Source organism: Podarcis vaucheri (genome assembly GCF_965113315.1).
Source record: "Podarcis vaucheri genome assembly, chromosome: 3".
NCBI lineage: Eukaryota > Metazoa > Chordata > Lepidosauria > Squamata > Lacertidae > Podarcis > Podarcis vaucheri.
Window position 1 is genome coordinate 93249988 of NC_138761.1, and position 22700 is coordinate 93272687.

The following is a 22700-nucleotide window of genomic DNA, read 5'->3' on the forward strand; positions in this document are numbered from 1 at the left end:
CAAGTTCAGTGCTCCAAATTGCTTTCTTGAAATCCTTTCCTGGATCAAGAAGAGGAGAGAGGCAGCCAGTTCCCCAATGTGACTTCTCGCTCATCTTCTACCCCTTGCAATGCAACAACTACTAGTTGTTGAAACAACGTGATGCCAAAACAGATAGCAACAACTGAAGCTGAACTTCTGACTTTGCTTCCCTTGCTTAATTTTTTTGTAAGGCTTCAGCTTACAGCAAAGTCAATGTCTCTTCTTGAAAGGCAACCCAAATACATGTATTTCAAAGTAAACATTTATTTTACATTTGTGTAGGCCACACACAGATGTAGGACAATTTCTTCACATTTTGAGCCTTCCCCCAATGCACGCACACCATGTCTTATGTACAGCAGTAGGTTTAGAACGATTCCTGAACTTAAGGTGCATAGGCAGATGAAGCCTTACGCTGGAAAGAGAACAGCTTATAAATTTGCTCATAAAATGACATGGCAAAAATGCCTTTTATGTTATCAAAGTCTTTTCACAACATAAACAAGATTAAAATAATGTGTAAACTTGACTTCAGAACCAATAAAATAACCCTGCCACCCTAAATCAAATTATTTCCAGTATATATCTTTCAAAAAGATCCCCCATTTTTAAAATAAAATTCATATATATATATATATATGTATATATATACACACATTTATAACTTAAGTGTTGTTTGCTGTAATTTTTCATGCAGGAGTAAGAGATGTGACCTTCTTAGAGAGGTCTTTCTGAAAATGCAGTAAAGCTCTTCACTCGAGCAAAGAACAAAGGGGTGTACATCTTGTCGATGTCAAAAGAAGAGACTGCTGTTTCACCAGTAGACCTATAAAAGATATTACAGAAACACATTAGACCGGTGCTGCAATATTGCAGAAAATGGTACTGAAGACAAAATTCAGCTCCCCCAAAATCTTAAGATTTCATTTTATTTTATTAGTTTCTGTAACTTATGGCTGCAGCTTATAGTTGCAAAAATGGATCTGAAAGCCATGTGGGCCAACACCTTGTAAATGCCAGGGGGGGAAATGGAATAATAATTCCAGTAATCTCATGATTATGAGTAATGCCACCTCATAAAGCAAATAATTATTTGAACCATTAAAATTTACAAAAAAGAAAACCAAACCCTGCAACTGTTAAGTATTAAAATTATCTAATCTCGATTTGTAAAAGCCTGGGGAAGCAAACATATCTTCAGCTGACATCTGAATACTGTATATAGTGAGGAGAACAAATTTATCTTCTAGGGAATGGCATCTCCAAAACCAGGTGCCACTACCAAGATGACCCTGTTGTGCATTCCTGAACCATGAATTAATGCAGGACAACACAAGCAAAGCATCTTCCCCATCAATCTTAAGGACTGAGTTGACTGTGCCAAGCCTCATCTATTTACGAATTCTTGTAGTGGAGGAAATCCAATTGTTTTTCTTTCGCTAATGCATCCATCAGTGGAATGGGCGTAAAGGCAATTTTTAGCAATTCCTCCCCCTATCCCACAGACTGCTTCAGGACCATCCCTAGGGGCCACCACCATGGCAAAGCCCCCACCATCACCACTCTTCCCTACTGGTAGAGGCTGATGGAGGGGCACTGCATCCTCACCTCCTCCAGGCACCAAACATGAGGAGGGGGACAGAAGGGCTGACTACTCTCTGTCATTAATCCCAACCAAACAGTATTCTTTCCTCTCCCCTTTTTATCCAAAAACTTACTTGTAAGTAATGTGACAAGAGTGATGAATCCAAACAAGCTTGTTGAATCTCTGGCGGCCACTGGAACACAGCTGTAGCCCTACATGAAAGCTGTGGTCGGTTTCTTGCACAGGGACACGACAGAAATATCTGTACTTGTGGTAGTCAATTGGTTTCTACATGGAAACAGAAACAATATAGTGCTGTCGAGAAAATGTAACAGTAAAGATAGTTGCCAAAGCTGAAAATCAGAGTTAAGGCTGCCGAATAAATGACACTGCCTGTATATTTCCATTTGTGAAAATACGTAGGTTCTATATACGATAACCTATCATTATCATAAAACAATCACAACAGGATGGTCAGAACTGAGAAACTGTGAGTAACAGGCGGCTTTCTGGGTGAAAAATCATCACCTAAGCAGTTTGAGTTTATTTTACAGAAAAATGGATGCTATTTATATTTAAATGGCTTATAAAGATCAAAATATCTAAAAACTAGACTTACAGTAGAAAGCTCCTATTAAAAACATAGCAGTGGAGGCCTGCAAAAAAATTACTGGAGGAAGACAAACAGACGAAACTAGGTCCTTCTCGGCACCTCTCCTGCCCTCAGCTTACCTCCCGTAAAGTCTTACCTCCACCTGAATTTCTATCCCTTGCTTCAACTGATCCCTGTCCACTTTCTCTCTCTCCCTGCCCACTAAAATTCTACTATTTCTTGCCCATAAGCTCACATTCCTCCCCCTAAACCCGCAGCTAACGGTCATTAATTATTTGGTTCAGAGCAGCAGCAACAAGAGAGAGATCACAAATGAGGCATAATCCAAAGGCATGAGCAGAAACCATGTATTTGCCTAACCCCCTTCATTTATCTCCTTCAAAAGAGATTACAAATTGTTAACTCTGTCTACATTTAAATAGCATTTTAAGTAATTGGTAATTAGGTGATACCAGAAGGCAGCTTAGCATAGCAATAACAAAACAAAAAACTATACTTATGGGTTTTAAAAAGGAAATTGAGGGCCTTTGTGGAAGTACTTTGGTGGTGTATGTATCTTCTATTTATTTTGCAAAGTTATTTGTCTATCTGTTCTTTATGCATCTTGATACTTCTTAAGATATTGTAACCAAATTTCACATAATTGTTCTTGAGATTAAGAAGCAGGTTTTTGTCTATGTCTGGATAAAGTTTGACAACATTTTGAATCAAAATGGCAGGCCGATTCTATCAAAAGTGAACTCATTTTTTTGTGTGTCTTGGAATTTCCAAGCAACGCTGGGAACAAGGCTGATAGCTTCTTTTCTATTAAGAAATTGTGTTCAAGAAAGCATTTACTGCTTTCTTGCTATCTTAACCAATGTCTCAGTCCTCTAGCATTTGGTTTCATATGTACCTCTTCCTTCTTCTTTGTCATTACAGCAAATACTTTGGTTTGATTGTCCGTATCCTGGGAAAGGCGATAATGGCCAAGCAGGATTGCATCCGTTCTAAGGTTTAGAAGGAAAAGACTCCATTAAAATATACTTCTCAAAGAGCTGACAATACTTCACAGATACTGCTTTCCTCTCTTTTAGTGACAACTTGGGGCTGCAACTCTCAAGCCACTTAATTTGTATTTTAGTTTGCTCCTGAATGTTAATGGTACAGTATTTTAGTGCTCACACCTTACTTTAAATCCTGACATCCCCCTTACTTAAAAGACGAGGCGCCAATCCTTTCAATGCATGACAAATAAAATTCTGAGATACATAAACTTAACACACCTTGTGTTTTTAGTTCGTAAACGAGGAACAATAGACTGAGGTTCTTCCGGAGTTGTTAGCATCATTACTTGGCCATCTGGGAAGAATCTCATGTACCTACAAAATTAAGCAACATTAACCCGGGAAGGATGATTCTCCTTCTGTAAAATCACATAAACTTGAAAACAAAACAAAGAAATACAACTTAAACCAAGTTCCCATATATGTTTACAATTTTCCTACTTGAAAACAGGTGATTATGCTGCAAGGGGCTTGTACCTGCATACAAATGTCAGTGCAGTACCACCAGAACTTGTGCAGTACCACCAGAACTTGTCTGACTATTTAGTTCTGACCACCAGAATTATTTCAAATAGTTTCTTATGTAACAACAGACTGCTCCCAAATGTCCCATGTTTGGGGATGTGGGAGTCTTGAGACCAGAAAGAGGCTCACCGCACAGTGTTTTGGATCTTGGTGAGAGAATGCAACAGAACAGCATAGGTCCCCATAATTTCACAATCACAGAGATTCAATGGTGCTACTGGAGCTACACCAGCAGCACAAGTAGGAATATCAGTGTGAAGAGTTAGCACTGGGGTGTCATATCCAAGAGCAGTTAATGCTCTGTATGCTCATAGTTTGAGAAACATGGAAGGGTTCACAATGTGAAATACTGAGTCCAAGTGATTTGCAGTGGTTTCCAACTGAAAATAGAACTATGATTTAGAAATTAAAACCTTAATCCTTACGAAATTATACATGAGCATTATTTGTCAAGTTAGGGTCTTATCTGCTGCAGTTATCACTATTAAGAATAACCAAGCTGCACTGCACGAAGAAGTAGTTGTACCTGTAATAGTCCACTTGGTGCCATGCCCTATAGAAGCCATCAAGAGACTGTTCTCCTTGACGTATGTATGTTGTCTTGCTGATGTATACACCTATGGAATAGGGAGTGAAAAAAAGAGATATATCAATAAATTTATGAACAATGACCCACTGAGTTCTTAAATGATTCATGCTTATAAAGTGATAATTTTTAAAACTTTCAATTATATTATTCCATCTAAAAACCTCTTTGAAATCCATTGGATCTCTCACATAGTGATCTTCATCTTTCTCTTATTAATTTACATGCTGCAGTCCTAGCCACTGCAACACAGCTGTAGTCAATGTAGTGGCATGAGGTCAATGCATCAAGCATGGGATATAGTCCCACCAACTCAACCACTTCAGTTTTACCAGTCATTCAACCCCTGGGCGAACTAACACTCAAACACTTCACATATCAGCAACCGACCAGGTAACATATTACATTGAGATATATTTAAATAAGAGAGAAAATGCTGCTGCAATTGTCTTAAGTGCTGCTTTTCTTGGTTAATGATTGCCTTACCATCAAATCGAACTCTAGGTCTTTCCAAAAACATTTCCCTCCATGAGGTATAAGGAACCAATTTGTTACAGGTCCTGCCCCAAACCTTCAAACAAGCCTGACGCCAGATTTCAGGGTCCCTAGTAAAAAAAATAGAAAACACATAAGAAAAAAAGGAAATTGAAAATACAGGGAAGAATGTATTTGGCTGTGATGTGAAGAGACTATTTATGAATGGCATTTATGCTACAGTTTAAATTTATAGACCTGTATTTTCCCCACAGTAACAAAACTATTAGACTAAAGTTTGGAGAAATGAACCCTACACACATTACCCAGGAATAAGCCTCAAAGAACACTGTGGGACTTACTTCTGAGTAAACCTGAATAGGATTGTGCAGTGATGAGGACGTTTTGCCTGCTCGGAGGTAAAAGAGCAGCAGTGTGGGGTTTTTTGAGAGGTGGGGGAAGAGTTGAAATCTGAGAAGCAGTAAGATTCATGAGTACTGGGGACCATGCAGCACAATCCAGAATGGGAGCTAGATCGGAGACAGAATGGGACAGCCCCAGATGCACCTTAGGTCTTTAGACCCGCAAAGCAGGAGAGCCAACCATGCTTGAACACTCCAGAAGAAATAACAAGAATGCCAGCAGCCAAGTTCATGCCGGAGACAGAAATCCGCTAAAGTTGCTAATGGTCACAAGAAGCACCTCTGCCATAAGCAGTGAAGTGGTCCACCTTTTTTTGATCCTCCTCATCCCTACCCCCAAAGGAGGCATTGCAAGGACAGGCAAGATTTCCACTATTTATCTACATCCCCCGTTTGCCCCCCAAATACATAAAACAAATCTGTGAATAATTTAAATAAACCACGGAGCTGACTGGCCGGCCTGCCTGACTGTCTCCCCCCCCCCCTGTAAATCAAAGGTTGTTCTGTTCACGTTCTTGCTAGTTGGTTGGGCTGTCAGAATAGGCAGCTGCTACTGTTGTCATTGGGAGTCATTTGGCTCACTGCTGATGGGGTGGGGGTGAGGAGGTGGGAAGTGCTAGAGCTTTTAAATTGGAATGATCTGAATCCCATGGACAAAAGGAAGGATGGAGAACTTCAGGGTAGAAGGCAGCAGGGTAACACACCACAGAGGAAGCAGGCAACAGAGTGATCCCTGTTACTTCATACGGAGGCAAGCATAGCAGCACAGTTTCTCCTGCTGGCCATGTCCTATAACTTCAGACCTCTCAAATATGTGGCAATCTAGGACCCACCATTACTCTCATTTTGTTTGTTGCAGGAAGCAGAAAGCTGGATGTGACAATGAACTGATCTGCTCTATACTTAGCAAAACTACCTTTATAACATGGCTTTTGTTTTTCATAGTTGCTGTTATTTTACTTTATTTTTAATAATAATAATAATAATAATAAATTTGTATAGCGCCTCTCATCCACAAAACCCAGGGCGGTTCACAACATAAAAGCACAAAATATATAACAAAAACAAGAACAAGAAAACACAAATCAATAACCCCCTCCTCTATTTTTATTCCAAGATAAAAGTCAAAAAGAACTATTCCATGAATCAAGCACAATTACAAGCACAAATTATTACCATTTTTAAAGAAGTAAATTTCATGGTTTCACAGTAAGTTTTTAGTTTGTTTTTGTATTTAACACAAGTATAAACTCTGTTTATGATTAAAATATCTTATTTGTTGTTCTAATAAGGTTAAAATGTTTCTGTAATTTTCCATTTCTAGGTATACTGTCCTGGAATTCATTTTTGTGTGAGGGAGGTGACACTATAAAATAAACACATGCTTTAAAAATACTTGATCCTTTGGCCAGTCAATTTACCAAATATTTTTAACCAAATACCCAACCCCGATTTAATCCAGACTACTAAACTATGACAGGTTTCTTAAATGAAAGTTGTGTTTGTACCTGGCACAAATGTAGAAGCCTCTGCAGACCAATGATAACTGCTCTAAAGACCTCAGGTCCAGATCACTGGAAACCACCCATCGAAAAATATACATCATCAGCTCCATTGGCAACACTTTGGAAAAAACAGATAAATAGTAATTATATATCATTACTCCCAGCCTATTTGAGATAGCTACTTCCAAAATAAGTGGTTCTTTGGATGTGTCTAAGAATTATTCACTGTTTATTTAGAATTGTACTATTTTAATAAAGATATCATAACTATCTTTAGCTACATTAAGCATAGTGTGTTAGTTCCAAACAGCTGTTTCTCCAGAGACTGCTTATATCACTAAGCAAGCTAAAGTAATGATTCTGCATGTCAACAAAATGTTTACATGAAGCATGCAGCCCTCTATCACCTGCAACAAAGAATTTCAGCATATATAAAGTCAACTCTCTTCTTCTGATGACAACTGTGTTGGATACATCACATGCTATCACCAGCATACAAGGAGAAAGAATAAGTAACTATCAAGAATACAACCAAGCAAGAAGTCTTTAGAGTGTTATTTAAAGGGATATGATTCTTAAAACCAGCAAGAAGAAGATGGCAGTGTAAGTTCTTACAGCAACTACTAACAAGCAGCAGATCATGGCCTTTACAAATAGACCTCCATTCACTTGGGTCAGGAAGCCTATGAAATTAAATGCAAAAACAAAAGGTAGGATTAAAAATAACTGTAAACAAAAAATAATAATAATCCCTGCATGTCCCTATTTTTATTACACATTTCCAACACTAAATATGTATTTTTAACATGGAAATTATAGTGTTAAGCCTATAGCATTCCAAATTATAACAACGAAGGGCAGTTCAGACAGAGGTTTACCAGGCTCAAATGAAAACCCATGTCTACCTTTTTACTGTGCACACTATTTCAATATGAAAACTTCCCTTACCTGAGATATGCGTCTGATTCATATCAAGCTCAGGCTGACACAGTTTGATGGATGATTCCTGAAGAGTAAATTGCTGTTGAAAGTAGGATAGAAGGTCAGCCACCTTGCTATCATTCTCATTATCTTCAATGCTAGAAGAAGGAAGCATAAAGAGATTAGATTATCATACAACAGCCCCTTAACCATGTTTATGCTGAACCTATTAATTTCAATTAATTTACTTCCATGCGTGTGTATATCTAGAATTGCAGCCTTGTTCCTGAAGGTAATGTTCTTTCCTATTTACATCATGTTCTAGAAACAACTTTTATTGGTTTCTGTCACCAATATTCATACTTGTCAATTTAAATGAGGGTTTTTCACCAATACTATTCTATATTTTTATAAGTAAATTTCCAGACAGGCTCTTAGTTCTGGAAATTATTATGATACAGCTCAAACCTACTCATATCTACTTCGATATAAGTACAATTGAGCTCAGTGAAACATGCTTCCAAGAAGATAAAGCTAAGGGTTCACTCTTAAGATTGCACATTTATTTGGGATTAAGCTGCATCAAACTCCGTGAAATTTATGTTTGAGTAAACAAACACAGGGTTGTACTGTGCAAACTCTGCAGTTAGGTGTATTTCAACCTACTGATTTCAGAGCACTTAGGCATATCTCACTGCATAGGACTAGGGTTTAAGTGTTTAGAATTGCAGCTATTTGGCATATTCCCTCATGAGCATCTTAAGCTTTCAAAATAATATGTGTATTATACTTACTAGCTTTTCCCAATACTGTCACCATCTGGAGATCGGGTGTAGGTGATCTTAAACTCAATATCTGGGACCAGTTGCATAGCCAGACGATAGAACTTAATAGCTAAATATAAAAGTAATGTATACTTAAATAATGAACTGCACTTACTTTACTGAGCATCTTCATGAAAAGTATGCTTATTAGCACATTTCTCAGGTTATATCTAACAATGCTGGAAAACTGCTCCAAAGGGTTGCCCCCCCACCCAGAGCACTCATAAAATACCAGGAGGCAGTAGGAGAGGTTTGACCAAGATCAATATTTATTTCTGTAAAATAAATGCATGAATCCAAGTTCATTATCATGAATGGTTACCATGAAATAAGAAGTTTGTAAAACACATCTTGGGGGACAGTCTATGCCCACGAACTAAATAAATTCATACAGTCATACCTTGGTTGTCAAACAGAACACATTCCGGAAATCCATACAAATTCTGAAATGTTCGGAAACCAAGGAGTGGCTTCCGATTGGCTGCAGGAGCGTCCTGCAGCCAATCAGAAGCTGTGGCGGATGTTCGGCTTCTGAGGCAAAGTTTGCAAACTAGAACACCTACTTCCAAGTTTGCGGTGTTCGAGTTCCAAGTTGTTCATGAACTAAGCTCTTCGAAAACCAATGTACGACTGTATACACTTCTTACACCAACAAGGACCTTAAAGCTGAACCCCTGAATCATTAAAACTGTCTAAGGACCTATGAAAGTAGTCACAATCAACCAAAGATTAAAATGTCAGCACGCCGCCTTCTATCAGTCAGGAATAGGCAATGTGGCCTTATTTTTTCTGGTCCAGTCAAGATCTGGAATAAGGTGAAATGGGAGACCAGAGAGGAGAAATAATTCCCCTGGCAATTGTATCTTCCTAGGGAAGACTACCTCACACTATTAGTTAATGCACTAGTGCATGTTCAGCTATCATTTTTAACTGACATCAATGGGAAAGACCCAAAGAACCATGTAACTAGTCCTGCAGGTGGAGGAGGGATTTGGACTTGTAAGTCTTATACAACAGTCCCCAAACAGCATGACAAGCCACTTTTCAAACTCAAGAAGTTTGGAGAGAGTTTGTAACACAGCAGTAGCAGCTTTGCAAAAACAACTAAGTCTTTGGAAAACAAGCAAAACATGGTTTATGCAGAGAAATGCATTACAAGCTGGGCAGATAAGTTGGCCTTCCCCCTTAGAAGTTGCAGGTATGCAATATGTCCATGGCCAGTGTATAGAATCTATACATAAGCAGTGCTTGGATGGGGTGAAGATTCTAGGGTACAGAGACAGGCCTGGGTGCCATCAGCATATAGACACTGAAAGCGTCTTTTACCACAAGGCCTATTTTTGCTCATATCAGATAATAGTGTTTCATGAAACCTGTATAAATCCACCAGTTCTTCAACACAAGTTGGTTACTATCTCCTTTGTGACTATCCTCAAAGCAGCACTTGGGAGCCACCAGTGAGAACAAGGACAGAGAACCTATGGCGCTCCAGAAGCTAGTGAACTACAACTCCCATCATTCCAGGCCACTGATCATTCTAGCTGCGGCTGATGGGAGTCGAGTGTTCATCATCTGGAGAACACAGGCTAGTCTTTATAAATTTCATCTAGGCCTCATATATAGCCTGTGACATCTTGGTGGGCTGGCCACATCCTTTTCAATGGTAGTTATTGTTGAATGTCTCTCTAGTGATTATTAACCTGCAGAAGGAACTTGAAAACATTCCAGTTTACAAGACTTTTGCTGTCTGAAGAATACTGTTCCTGGAAACCCTAAGATCACTGAACGGAAGACTGTTTTAACTGCTTTTTGAATGTTTTTCACTGCAACCGATTTTAGGTTTTTTAAAAAATTGTAATCGTTTTTGGAATGTTTTAATCTGTTTTGCAGTGCATTCATTTGTTTTTAAATGGTGTATTTCTTTGCAGCCTTGGGCTCCGTGGAAAGACTAGGGCATAAATTCAATAATAATCTGCACTATACATTTAAAGCAGCATCACACCACTTTAAACAGTCATGGGAAGAGGGACTGATTCCCAAATTACTCTGGAAACTAGCTCTTTGAAGGGAATAAGGGTTTCCTAGCAACTCTTAGTGCCCTTAACTACAGCTCCCAAGATTCTTTGGGGAACATTATGACTGCTTAGAATGATGTAATATGACTTTAAATCTATAGTGCAGATGGGGCCTTACTGACTGTAAAAAGTATAGTGGATGTTTCAACATGTCAGTGAAAATTATGTACTCTTATTCGCACTTAACCTTCTGTTTGAATGAAGGGAATGGATCAAATGCAGTTAGATTATAACTATGCTTTATTGGTTAAAGCATGGTGCTGATAGGGCCAAGATTGAGGGCCAAGATTGAGGGTTGGTCCCTTCAAATGGTCCCCAATACTGAATGAAAATCTAACCCACCTCCTTCAGTCAGCAGAGTTAAAGCTTATTCGATCCGCTATTGTGACAGGCAATTCAGTAGACGCGATCATGGAACGCTTTAAATTACTTTTGGAAAGACTGAAATCCCACTTAACAACAGCGATACACAGCTCCGCCACAAAGAGGGCAAAGGACGGAGCTAGCTGGTTTGACCTGGAGTGCAGGCAAACAAGGAGACAAACGAGAACAGCCTACCAGAGATATAGGAAATTAGGGACTGCCACCCTACTTAATGCTTATATTTATGTGAGACGGTCCTACAAACAATTATTAAGGAGAAAGGAATTGGAAGCTGAACGAGCCGCATGGCAAAGCTTGGTTAAGGCATCGCACGAGAAAGATACTACTTGTTTTTGGCGAACCATATCTGGTCTATTGGACCAGGAGCACACCAATTCCATCTGCACAGTGGAACCAATGGAGTGGTTGCGTCATTTTCAATCTTTGTTTCATGACCAGGAAGTCCAACATTATAAACTACGCATCCAATTGGAGGACCTACCTCATTGGCCACCAGTAACTGCAAAAGAAGTTGAGAACCTAATCGCACAATTAAAGAACAATAAGGCCCCAGGGAACGATTATATCCCTGCTGAACTTCTGAAGTCTAACATTGGCTGGTGGGCCCCCCTGTTGGCATCTCTATTTTCCTGGATTGACTCAACGGGTCTACTTCCAGATGGCTGGACAGAGGCAATAGTTATTCCAATCTACAAAAAAGGACCTAGGCCAGACCCGGCGAGCTATAGACCAATCAGCCTTCTGCCCATACCCAGCAAACTATATGCCAAACATCTTTATATTAAGCTAACCAGCTGGCTGGAAACTGAAGCTATTTTAGCGGAAGAGCAGGCGGGTTTCAGGCAAGGCAGATCCACCATAGACCATTGCTTCACCCTAGCCTACCTAATTGACAAATATGCCAAAAAATCCCGTGGGGTGCTATACGCAGCCTTTATCGATCTAAAGGCTGCCTTCGATTCAATTCCACGTGCAAGACTCTGGGATAAATTGAGCGCATCAAGTATAGACAAAAGACTATTATTTTTGATTAGCTGTTTATATAAAGACACGGTGCTGTATGTAAGAACTTCGTTAAATGGCCATCTTATAGGACCAGTTCCTGTCAGCAAGGGGGTCAAGCAAGGTTGCATCCTGGCCCCAGTTCTATTCAACTTCTACATCAATGATATGGTTAACTGCTTGTCATCTCCGGACTTCCATGCCCCCAAACTGGCTGACAAATCAATATCCGTGCTTTTGTATGCTGATGATGCGATACTTCTATCTCGAACAAGAATAGGCTTAAATAGGCTCATAGGTGAATTTTCAGCATACTGTAGGAGAGAGCAACTGGTAATAAACTATCAGAAAACCAAAATCATGGTTTTTGGAAGGAAATGCAGACAGTATAGCTGGAGGATGGACAACCAGACAATCGAACAGGTTAAAGCCTTTAAATATCTGGGTATCGTCTTCCAGTCGACCGGGTCCTGGGATGTCCATCAAAAATATGCCAAAGAAAAAGCAGCTCAAAGCATTAAGATGCTGTCGCGCTTCTTTTACATGAAGGGGGGCAGATATATCCCAGCAGCCTTTGAAGTCTTTCAGGCAAAACCTCTGGCGCAGTTACTGTATGGGGCACAAATATGGACGGGGAACCACTGCTCAAGTCTTGAAACTGTTCAGTCTAAATTCCTAAGGCAGATATTCGGTGTCCCCTCCTGTGTCCCAAACGCAGCTTTACGACTCGAGGCCTGCCTCCCATCTGTAGAAACTCAGACCTGGCAAAGAACACTCAACTATTGGCTTCGCCTTAATCTAAATCCACCCGGTCTACTGCCTCTAGTAATGCAAGACCCTCATAAAAGCATGTGGTTCAAAACTGTGCATCAAAAACTCCTTACATGCGGTCTGCATTCGCAATCCCTACTATCAATGGGCCTTAGTAAAGCAAAGAGCCTAATAGGCCAGCGCCTAAAAGACATTGAACGGCAAAACAACCTGACTATTCTAAAGAAAATGTGTCCATGGTATACTTACTCTCCCCCTGCCCACTTTGACTTCCTAGCTTCATATTTGTCTAAATTAACCATCCCAAAATACAGACGCGCCTTTACATTGGCCAGATGGGATGTTCTTCCCTCTGCCGTACTCGAAGGTCGTTACCAAAAGACTCCATTTGAAAAACGACTCTGCCCATGCAGAGATGGTAACACGGAAACAGTGTCCCACGTCCTTCTATCCTGCCCCCTTTATAAAGACCTAAGGAATGAGATTATTACTCCACTCATTCTCCCCAACCCCGGCCGTCCACAAGACATTATACTGTTCTTTCTCTTATCTGATACGGACAGTCAGACAACAGAAAAGGTCGCAAGGTACATCGAGAGAGCTGTGAAATTAAGGGCCACCATCTGAGTGACAGACGTGTTCACCTGACGGACCTCCTTTTGCTTGTTTTTATCCCCTCTTTATGTTTATTTTATTTTATTTTTAATTCTTGTATAGCTGTGGCCTGTTGGCTTTGCTAATAAAGTTCTGATTCTGAAGATTGAGGGTTGGTCCCTTTATGGGAAAGCTGCATATTCCTGCATTGCAGGGAGTTACACTAGATTCTATGATATCAAATCCCATTGATTTCAAGGTAATTTATTTCTTGATCAATCAGTTAGGATCCCAGTCTTACAATGGTAGCTCCATTAGCATCTTTCTCATATTATTCTTACTGGGTAATATAGCATCTTAAGGTCTAGCTTCATTTATTGTGAGCAACTTTTATAAAATATACTACTTTTTTAAGCATGTCATTTAGTAAATGCTAGGACTGGTATCATATTCATTTATTTTAAATGGAAACAGCAGCAGTGATTTTTATAAGGGGAAAGTTCACAAATGACCTTTTTCAGTTTAGCCATGTCCAAGTCCATTTTGAATCTACCCCAAACCCCACCCTAAAAACCCGGGCTCAATTTAGGAGGGGGTTCAATACAATGTGAACTGCCCTGAGACCTGTGGGTATAGGGAAGTATGTAAACTTAATAAATAGTAATAACAACCCTTCCACACCCTTTCCAAAATCTAGAGGCGGAAAGAAAAATATAAGCAGTTAAAGCTACACACTCCTCCAATGCTATTGGGAATCATGAGAAAACATACTTCACCAATGCTTCCCAGTTCAATCCTTATTGCATTATCATTTCCCATAATCCCTTATGACAACCAAGGAATGATCAGGCTTCTGCTATTAGGTGCCTTCCTTGCCACGGCCCTTGATAGCCTAAGTTTGGGAAGAAGGATTTGAGGGCCTGCAGGCCACCTATTATTCACCCACTATCAGCAGCAGGTGTAAAATCTGGTTTGTTTTATACTTAGGTCCTTGGAATCCACCTGATGAACTCTAAGACCATTCATTTGAAATGGGCACATTCGGAATCAAGTTAGGGCAGAGTAGTGTACTGTCTACTACATATATATCCCACTTCTTATCCAAGGAACTTGGGTTGCAAGGTTCTCCTCTCCATTTTAGTCTCACAACATCCCTATGAGGTATGTTGGGATGTGAGACTGTGACTGGCCCAAGGTCACCCAGTGAACTTCATAGATGAGTGGAGGTTTTGAACCCAGGTCTCTCAACACTCTAATCACGCTGGCTTATAAAGGCCTACTGGCATGCAATGGCCCCTACATGAAAGTTGTTATAACATGAGAGAGGCTATATGATACATGAAAGGGGATATAGTGTGCAAGTCATCACACATGGAGTGTCCTACAAAAGGGCACTATGGATATCACCAGAGTTGCAGCAATTAAAGAGATTAATTTTGTGAGCGTCTCTTAAAGATTATGCTTCCCTTCCAGTAACCTTCTGTGTTGAGACTGTACTGTAAGGACTGGCACTCTACCATATGTTTATGGTATAGATGCATTTCATCAATCTTTTTTTTATAGAATAGCACATTTGTTCCAGTGCATCTTCTAGTAATAAATGCACTTTCTCTAATCATCATTCTGTCTCATTTTGCAGAAATACCAAGTTATTCACACACACGAATTTTATAAAGTTTTTTATTTAAAAGAAAAGAAGGGTCAACATCACAGAACCAACATGACTCAGGTGAACTAACCTAGCAGCCTGGAGTGTAGAAACCAAAATAGATGAGGTTGAAATAGATGAAGTTGCAAAGTCTTATGCGGCAAATGCAGCACAGCCTAATACAGTCTTAGCACATCACCGAAACTGGATAAAATTCTATTATATGGGGCAAGTTGCTTTATTTTTAAAATGTGGTATATGGCTAAAATTATCCTGTCCTAGCAATATTACATATTAGTGCAGCATCCCAACTGCACAAAGACAATATTCTATTGTATTTTAAAGGGTATACAAACAGTGCAACTCTATGTATATTTACTCTGGACACAGTAGAACTTTAAGAGTTTTACTCACACTTAAGTGGGCATAGGGTTGTAGCCTAATGTTCTTCTTTGACAGGAATATCAATGTTAGGATCATTAGAAGTCATTCTTGAGTACGAACATTTTTATATAAAAGAATAACTTGCTACAGCTATTCACACAAGAAGCATGTTTCAAAGTGAAGCAACTATTTTAAGGTTCTTTTTTAAAAATAGGATTTAATAAGCATGGAAACTGGGACAGGAGCTAGTTTGTGTTTTTCAATATCGAAGCCTCGGAAAACCAGAGACAAGAACTACCCTCAACAAATAGAATAGTATGCTATTTTGTGCAGGTTAAATTTAGCAAGATCCTAAAAGACTGCCCACTGCTGCCTATTCTATATGTCAAGACTACTTCTCAAATTAGAATGCTGGTAAAAATCTGTTTCACACTGAGCTATAAAAGTGAAGAGAGGGATCCTTAAGAGAAATCTTATTCAAGTCAAATTAGACATCACTTTGACTTTTTTCCAGCAAAAAAATGGGATTTAACAGCTTTAAATTTCACTAGTTTTTGACTTTTTTCCAGCAAAAAAAAGGGATTTAACAGCTTTAAATTTCACTAGTTTTAGCCTTTTTAAAGACCCCCGAGCTGTTTTCAGACACCGGCAGCATGTAATAATTTTCTGTATGAAACAGTAGAATTTCCTTGAGAGTTTTTACCAAAACGTCCTCCTAAGAGCATTCAAAAATGAAGATGACAAAAGCTGCATAACAATATGTTTAGAAGGTACCTAATCACATTGTGATCAGTAAAGCCATTTAGACACAGGCCAATATTTATGTGACTTTTTAGCACAGTATCCCTTCTGCACAGGAAGCTTTCCCACGGGTGTATATATTACGTTGTGCCAATTGGATATCAAGACTCAAGGGTGAATTTGCATGTAGAAGAGCTTGCTTAGCTATGAAAGTTCACCAGTGTCAATGGCACCTATCTGCCACCGACAGATGCTGGGTTTCTAAATATAACCAAATTCAGTACAGTGGTACCTCTGGTTACGAACTTAATTCGTTCCAGAGGTCTGTTCTTAACCTGAGGTACCACTTTAGCTAATGGGGCCTCCTGCTGCCACCGCCACACAATTTCTGTTCTCATCCTGAGAAGTTCTTAACCTGAGGTACTACTACCAGGGTAGCAGAGTCTGTAACCCGAAGTGTTTGTAACCTGAGGTGTTTGTAACCCAAGGTACCACTGTACTTTATATCATGGTGGCATGTTAGCACACCACAGGTGAGACATTCTTGGATTTTGAATCCTTCCCAAGTAAAGGAACTAGGCTCCTGACAAGTAATAATTTTCTGCCAAGGAGTACTTGTCAATTCACACGTGCAGTGCTAAGAGAAAAATGTAGCAACAAGTTCTATATATTCCAATACATACTTCAAAATGAAATTGTCAGTTAAGTTTATAAGTTCTTAAAAAGAAAAGGGCTTTAGAATCATTTATTAATCCTCACAACATCCCTGTGAGGTAGGGTACTGAGAAATCTCTTCCCTCACCCTAAGACTACCTAATTAAATTTATGACTGAGCAGGGCATTTAACATGGTTCACCCAAGTCAAAATCAATATTCCAGCCAAGGCACCAGAGGCCCCATGTCATCTGAACTGTAGTTAGTGGTCCTTCACTTTTGCAACAGGATTCTTAATCAGCAGATGAGAAAACAAAACTGCCTAGCTCTAAGCTGTGTTCACAATTCTTTCCTCCCAACAATTACTGTACAAATAGTAGTTTTTACCCACAGCAGCCTATGAATTCAGTTCATATGCAACAGTTAAGATCCAGAAATTTACTGTATAAAGATTAGAACACAAACATTAGATTACCTTCATAAAGAGCCCCATTTTGTTCTTGTTCCACTGCTTTCAGGAACAGTTCTCTTGCCTGCACAAAAATTAGTGAATTGTTTGAGTCTCTTGCCAGCAAGCCAAATAAAATTACTACTCAATCATAATATATGGCAAGTTTTATCAGCATTAAATATAAAATTAAGTCACACAGAAGTGAAGTTTTTCTTGTCCAACTAAATGGATTGTGTTTGTGATATGTCATTTTCTTAACCTTAAACTTTCATCACCTCGCAATACCATTTTACTTCTACTATTTGTTTTGCAGTTTTACAATTAAATTGTCCATCTACGGTAGTTCTGAAACTGGCAGTAATTCCACTCATCTGAAAATATCTCAATACAATGACCACAAGAGGATGTGCCATTGTGGATCTTTACAGCAGTTTTTCCAAGAGTAAGTTAAAATTATGATTTGATACTATCATGGTGACTAGCATCTGCTGGAAAAAACAGTAACTCCTTGTAGATTCTACACCTAGAGCAAAAATTGGTGACATATTAAGCAAGAAAGCACCTGCGGGATCATTTCCAAAAGTGAAGTCTAAGGCAGTTGTGAGAGAAAGCACAGTCGTCAGAGCACATTACAGCTGCAATATTTCTGCCAAGTCTTGCAATTAAGAACAGAACACACAAATCAGTGAAATAGCAAGTTTTTCCAACATATTGTGTTATTTTTGATAAATAAAATTTGCTCCAAAATTTCCTAGGGCATCAAATGAAAAAGACACAGCAAAATAGAAATGGGAAAGGGAGATAGTTATTGTCATTCCACTTTTCTTCAGAAGAAAAACTGTCTAGCTTACTATAAAAAAGTGACTGAGGTGAATCAAGTTCTTCAGCATTTTCAGTTTTGACATGCATCTTCCTTCTGTTATGAATTCTTCCTATTTACACATGCAAGTTAAATTAGTAGGATTTTTGTCATTTTTATCTTGCTAATTTATCTATCCTAATAAAAATTTGTCCCCATCATTTTACTAATTTATCTACAATAAACATGGCTAGTCCCTTTTCTTCATTGAACTTGGATCCAGACAAGCATTTTAGGAACTCTGAGCAACATCTTCCAAATAAATATTTTAAAGCATCTTTCTGTATTTCCCAGCTTTAAGGGTAATACGTCCATATTCTGTTAATTCAGAAGATGAAACAGAATGAGAAAGTAGGGAGAGATGGCACAGCGGTAAGAACAGAAGTAGAAAAAGTAGCCCATGCTTTTTAAGTGCTTAGCCCGTAGAGATTGCATTCCATTAGCTCACTGAAGATAAGAAGCTCAAGTTCTTTACCTTTTCCTCTTTTGCTAGTTCCAGCTTTCCTTTGGTATCTACAGCCTTTACTGAAGGCCCTCTTGCCGACGTTCTGCAGGATCGAACCTCCAAACCCGTAGAGCTCACCCCTGGGGTAAGTTCAAACATCCATTGTGCTCTGAACATCTGGAGCTCTGCCTAGAAATCCAGAAACTAAATCCAATATTTGCGTAGACGTGTCTACAAGTGCAAGATATTTAGATAATTTCTTCCATGTAATGAAGCAAATGATTCTTGGTATTTTACTTTTTAAAAAAATCTGAAGGTATTATTTATTCCAGTCAGTAACTGACATTTTGCTGCTGAATTTTAGTGTATTCATAGCTACTAATTTTAGTGAGAAAGAATCACTTTGCTGTGGGCCTTTCCAGGACAAATTTGCAAGTTTGGAAACAAGCAAAATAGATTCTGGCACATCTTGTCAAACCCAGTGCAACTGAAACATCACACAAACATGGAATGCCAATAAATGGGTTCTGACAATCATCTAAACAAACTGTTTATTATATAGTTAAGCCATCTCAGCAAGTGCTTTCTGAACAAGATTGCAAGGTCCTAATCACCAATGAATTTCTACTATTTTCTAAGCCAGTTTCTGAGTAAATATGGTGAAGAACTATTTTGGGGTATTTTCATTTGGTGAAAGTAATTGCGCTGGATCATTTAACTTGCTGAAAAATGAAGTGAATTCCTCAATCATTATTGCTGCTAAATTATAAGCTGTCCCATTTCCTATTTATTGTAAGAAAACTAAGAGTTGCAACATTCTTCAAATCCTTCAGATAAGTATGTGGCAGGTGTCACAATAAGATGCTAAGATGTCCCAATCTACACAAAAAGATAATACCCTAAAGGAAAAGGAAAAGTCTATTTGCAGAAAGAGCTTACTATAGCTCATTCTTCAAAGAGTGACCAATATACACTATGTCAGTATTTTAAAGCTTGGAAGTTAGAAAGAAGCCAGGAATTACAGCATTTTGTATGAATTAATGCACTCCCTCAGATTGTAAAGTATTTCTTATCCACAGATAGAACTTACTTCTACTGCCTCTGGAATTGCTTATCTTTATGAACATTATAGCACAATAAAATCCTTAAAACTTTTCAGTCCAAAGAAACAAACGAGGCACGTTATCAAATTGCCTATCTGTTCAAAGCATTCATATACATTGGCTCTAAAGTGCAGATTGGGACAAGTATACCAACGAAAGGGCAAAAAATACACAGACCAAAAAACTAAATTATGCAGATGAGTCCATGCCCTAAAATACAATAGCAGACATACCTGAAGATTTGCTTCCCCAGACCTTTCATTGTCATCTGCTCTTACCATGTCAGAGTGACAATCTTCTTCACCTTCTGCCTGAGAGAATAAATCACATGAAATTAGTACTTAAAGTCACATTTGTAATGAAATTAATATTGTCCCATAATTTGTTCTTATCCTACAAAACACCTAATCTAAAATCATACAGAATTTTTAAGCAGATGTTATAGATGAGCCACTATTCATACTCAAAGTATACCCTCTGAAATTATTAAATATTATAAATCAAATAATAATAATAAGTACTTGCATGCAGGATTCTATGTCATTGCAACTCTGGGGTTTGTTCATCACTGCTTCATACTAATGAGATGAATATTAATTGGCTACAGTTTATTAATGGGATCGTTTACTAACTTTAGACTGTGCTCAATGGTTGACCTGTCTTCTGAAAGATAACCCCGTAGCTATTTTTAAAATGAGATCTCTTCATGCAACAGATAAATAAAAACATAAAACAGGATACATATAACCATTTACACAGCCTTGCAGAAGACAACCAAAAATGTTTAAAAAACATTTAAAGATGTGTTTCCTAAGATAAGCTATCTTTTGGAAGAAAAGGTAAGTGGACAAATACTATTATTTACTATTAAAACTAAGACATCTATAGCTAAGCTCTGAAACAGGAACTTTTCGAGTGTAAATTTAACTATGTGGCATTCTAGGTAAAGAATTTTGTATTCACCTCATTTGTATAAAGCAGTGATGAACAAACACCGGAGTCACAGTAACTTGATGTACAATCCTGCATACAAATACAGAACCTTATCAGACCATGCATGAAGTAATGCTGTATTTTTTTTGTTCCAGTCTTATACGCCATTTGCTCCAGATGAAAACATAGGGCAGTTTGAAACAATAAAAAATATATAATATATAAACCAAAAAGAATAAATAAAAATAAATCCATTTAAAAAAACAGCAACACTAAGCCTCAACAGTATCAAGACCATCAAGGCCTGGACAAATACACATGAAAATAGACTGTGTATATGGAATTAGTGTAGCAGCTGCAACAAAGAGCTGAAGGTGGAAAAATAAAAAATCCTCCCACTACCTCTTATGAAAGTCTCTTACTTCGTTTCACAGAAACCTTCAGCCACATTCACAAGAAAGCACATAATCAAGACAGTGGGAAGAGGAGTCATTTTAGGCGGCTTGCTACGTATTTGATTTTTCACACTAGTTCTTGACAGGAATATTACCTGGATTGAGTTTTCCTTCACTGTGGGATCCTAAAACTCAGGAAAATCTTAATTGCAACCTGCTCAAAAGCAGGTTCATACTGGCAAAACTGATGTGCAGCACCACACCCAGCTCAGCAAATGACTCATTCTTGCTACTTGGGATATAAATGCATGACACCCAAGTTCTGTGTGCTCAATACATATACTGTATACAAACCTATTAACTCATTATCAGGTGTTAAAGAAAATCATAGATAGCTTCAACTAGACTCATCCAATGAACAGATTCAAAGTTTGGTACCAAAGTGCTTTCAAAGTGGCTCAAACATTCTAAAAATATCTTAATGCTAATGTTTCCACTATTGTTTCATATAAAATCTTCCTTGAGTTCTGTGGGCCTCACTGGATGGATGGCATCAGTAGCTCTTGCATATTTTTTATTATTTATTATTTATAGTATTTTTATTTTGGTTAGTCGCCTCCTCTCGCCATAGGCCACTCAGGAATAGAAGCTGCTGTTGGCAGTGATGAAGTCTTCTCCAAAGACCTGGGTGTTCAGGGCTGCTCCCTGTATGTATGCATGTATTTGTATATACAGTAATTCTACATATTTATATATGCATATGCATATACGCGCATATACACATATGTGCACATTCATATATATGCGCGTGCACACACACAAAATAACAGCGGTCATATGCTTAATTTTGCATCTCGGTGCTCGTATCATCTGCCCTGGACTTCAAACATGATGGATCACTGGGGAGAACTTAAGAATTTCCCCTCCAACATTTCTCCCGATGACAACAGGGATGCCGTAAGGAAAAGCTGGATCAAGTCAAGAATCCAGGGATCGACTCGGAAACCGGGGTGGCTTCTGCAAATCCGGGACGGCCCCTGACACCTGGGAGGGTCTGCGCACGGAACGAAAAGGAGGGCAGGGAGGAGGGAGGCGCGTTCCGCCCCCACGTGCCCCGCCCCCGTCACGCGCCGCCATCGCCCCCCCTCCCTTACCATGCTGAGGCCGAGGCAGTTCCTACCCCAGGCCGCCCGTCCAACGGTTGTTCTCGCGCGGCTGCGGGCGCTGTGGCTGTTTCAAGGCGCGAGCGGCCTCTTCGGCTGCTGCTGCTTCGCGAGCGTCGGTGACGACCGGCAGCCGCGGGCCCCGTCTTTTGTGCCTTGAATAATGTCTGGTTTTTAAGTTTTCTTCACCCCCTCCTCTTACGAGCGGTTAAACAAGTCGGGAAGGGAATTTTAGTAGAGTTCTCGGTCGGAGAAGCGGACCACGCAGCGGGAGTCACTGCGAGCGCGGCGTACGGCAGCCATTTTCTCAAGGAGAGAGAGAGCGAGAGCAGGTCGCAGGCAGGCAGGCAAGCGCGCGAGCGAGTGTCGCCAACTGAGCCGCGGAGCAGACGAGGCGCGCGGTGCCGGATGGGACGCCGCTGTGCGCACGCGCGCAAACCTTTTCCCCTCCTCCCACTCGGGGCGCAGAACCAGAGCGGGTGGGTGTGGCGAAGAGGAGGGACCTACTGTACCCAGAAGGCAACGCGCTAACGGTTGTTGTTTTGTTTTGGTCTTCCGTTACTCTGTGCTGCCTGC

At 39.4% G+C, this 22700-nt stretch overlaps 1 protein-coding gene and 1 long non-coding RNA gene across 3 annotated transcripts; both read right to left on the reverse strand.

Annotated features, from left to right (window-relative positions):
- Nucleotides 1–269: 269 nt before the first annotated feature.
- Nucleotides 270–22473, reverse strand: FBXO9 (F-box protein 9). Of its 2 annotated transcripts, XM_082218350.1 has the most exons (13): nucleotides 22116–22472; nucleotides 19867–19944; nucleotides 18561–18719; nucleotides 17251–17308; nucleotides 8493–8592; nucleotides 7726–7856; nucleotides 6781–6895; nucleotides 4863–4981; nucleotides 4317–4407; nucleotides 3485–3580; nucleotides 3115–3208; nucleotides 1740–1894; nucleotides 270–847 (listed from the first exon to the last, which is right to left on the reverse strand). In XM_082218350.1, the coding sequence occupies exons 1-13, from the start codon at nucleotides 22116–22118 to the stop codon at nucleotides 739–741; spliced, it is 1308 nt and encodes a 435-aa protein (XP_082074476.1). In that variant the 5' UTR covers nucleotides 22119–22472; the 3' UTR covers nucleotides 270–738. The 2 variants fall into 2 exon arrangements, with proteins under 2 accessions (XP_082074476.1, XP_082074477.1); XM_082218351.1 differs by lacking the exon at nucleotides 18561–18719 and having other exon boundaries at nucleotides 22116–22473.
- LOC309529944 lies at nucleotides 15015–17244 on the reverse strand. Its single transcript, XR_014218535.1, has 2 exons — nucleotides 15969–17244; nucleotides 15015–15915 (listed from the first exon to the last, which is right to left on the reverse strand). It is a non-coding gene; the product is annotated as an uncharacterized lncRNA (long non-coding RNA).
- Nucleotides 22474–22700: the final 227 nt, after the last annotated feature.

Bases quoted from the DNA above. Each gene is read 5' to 3' on its own strand.
- FBXO9 (XM_082218350.1), bottom strand. The intron at 6,896-7,725 runs GTAAGGGAAGTT...TTTTTTCCAAAG, and splicing joins GAATCAGACGCATATCTCAG to TGTTGCCAATGGAGCTGATG. The intron at 3,581-4,316 runs GTACAACTACTT...TTAATTTTGTAG, and splicing joins CACCAAGTGGACTATTACAG to GTACATGAGATTCTTCCCAG.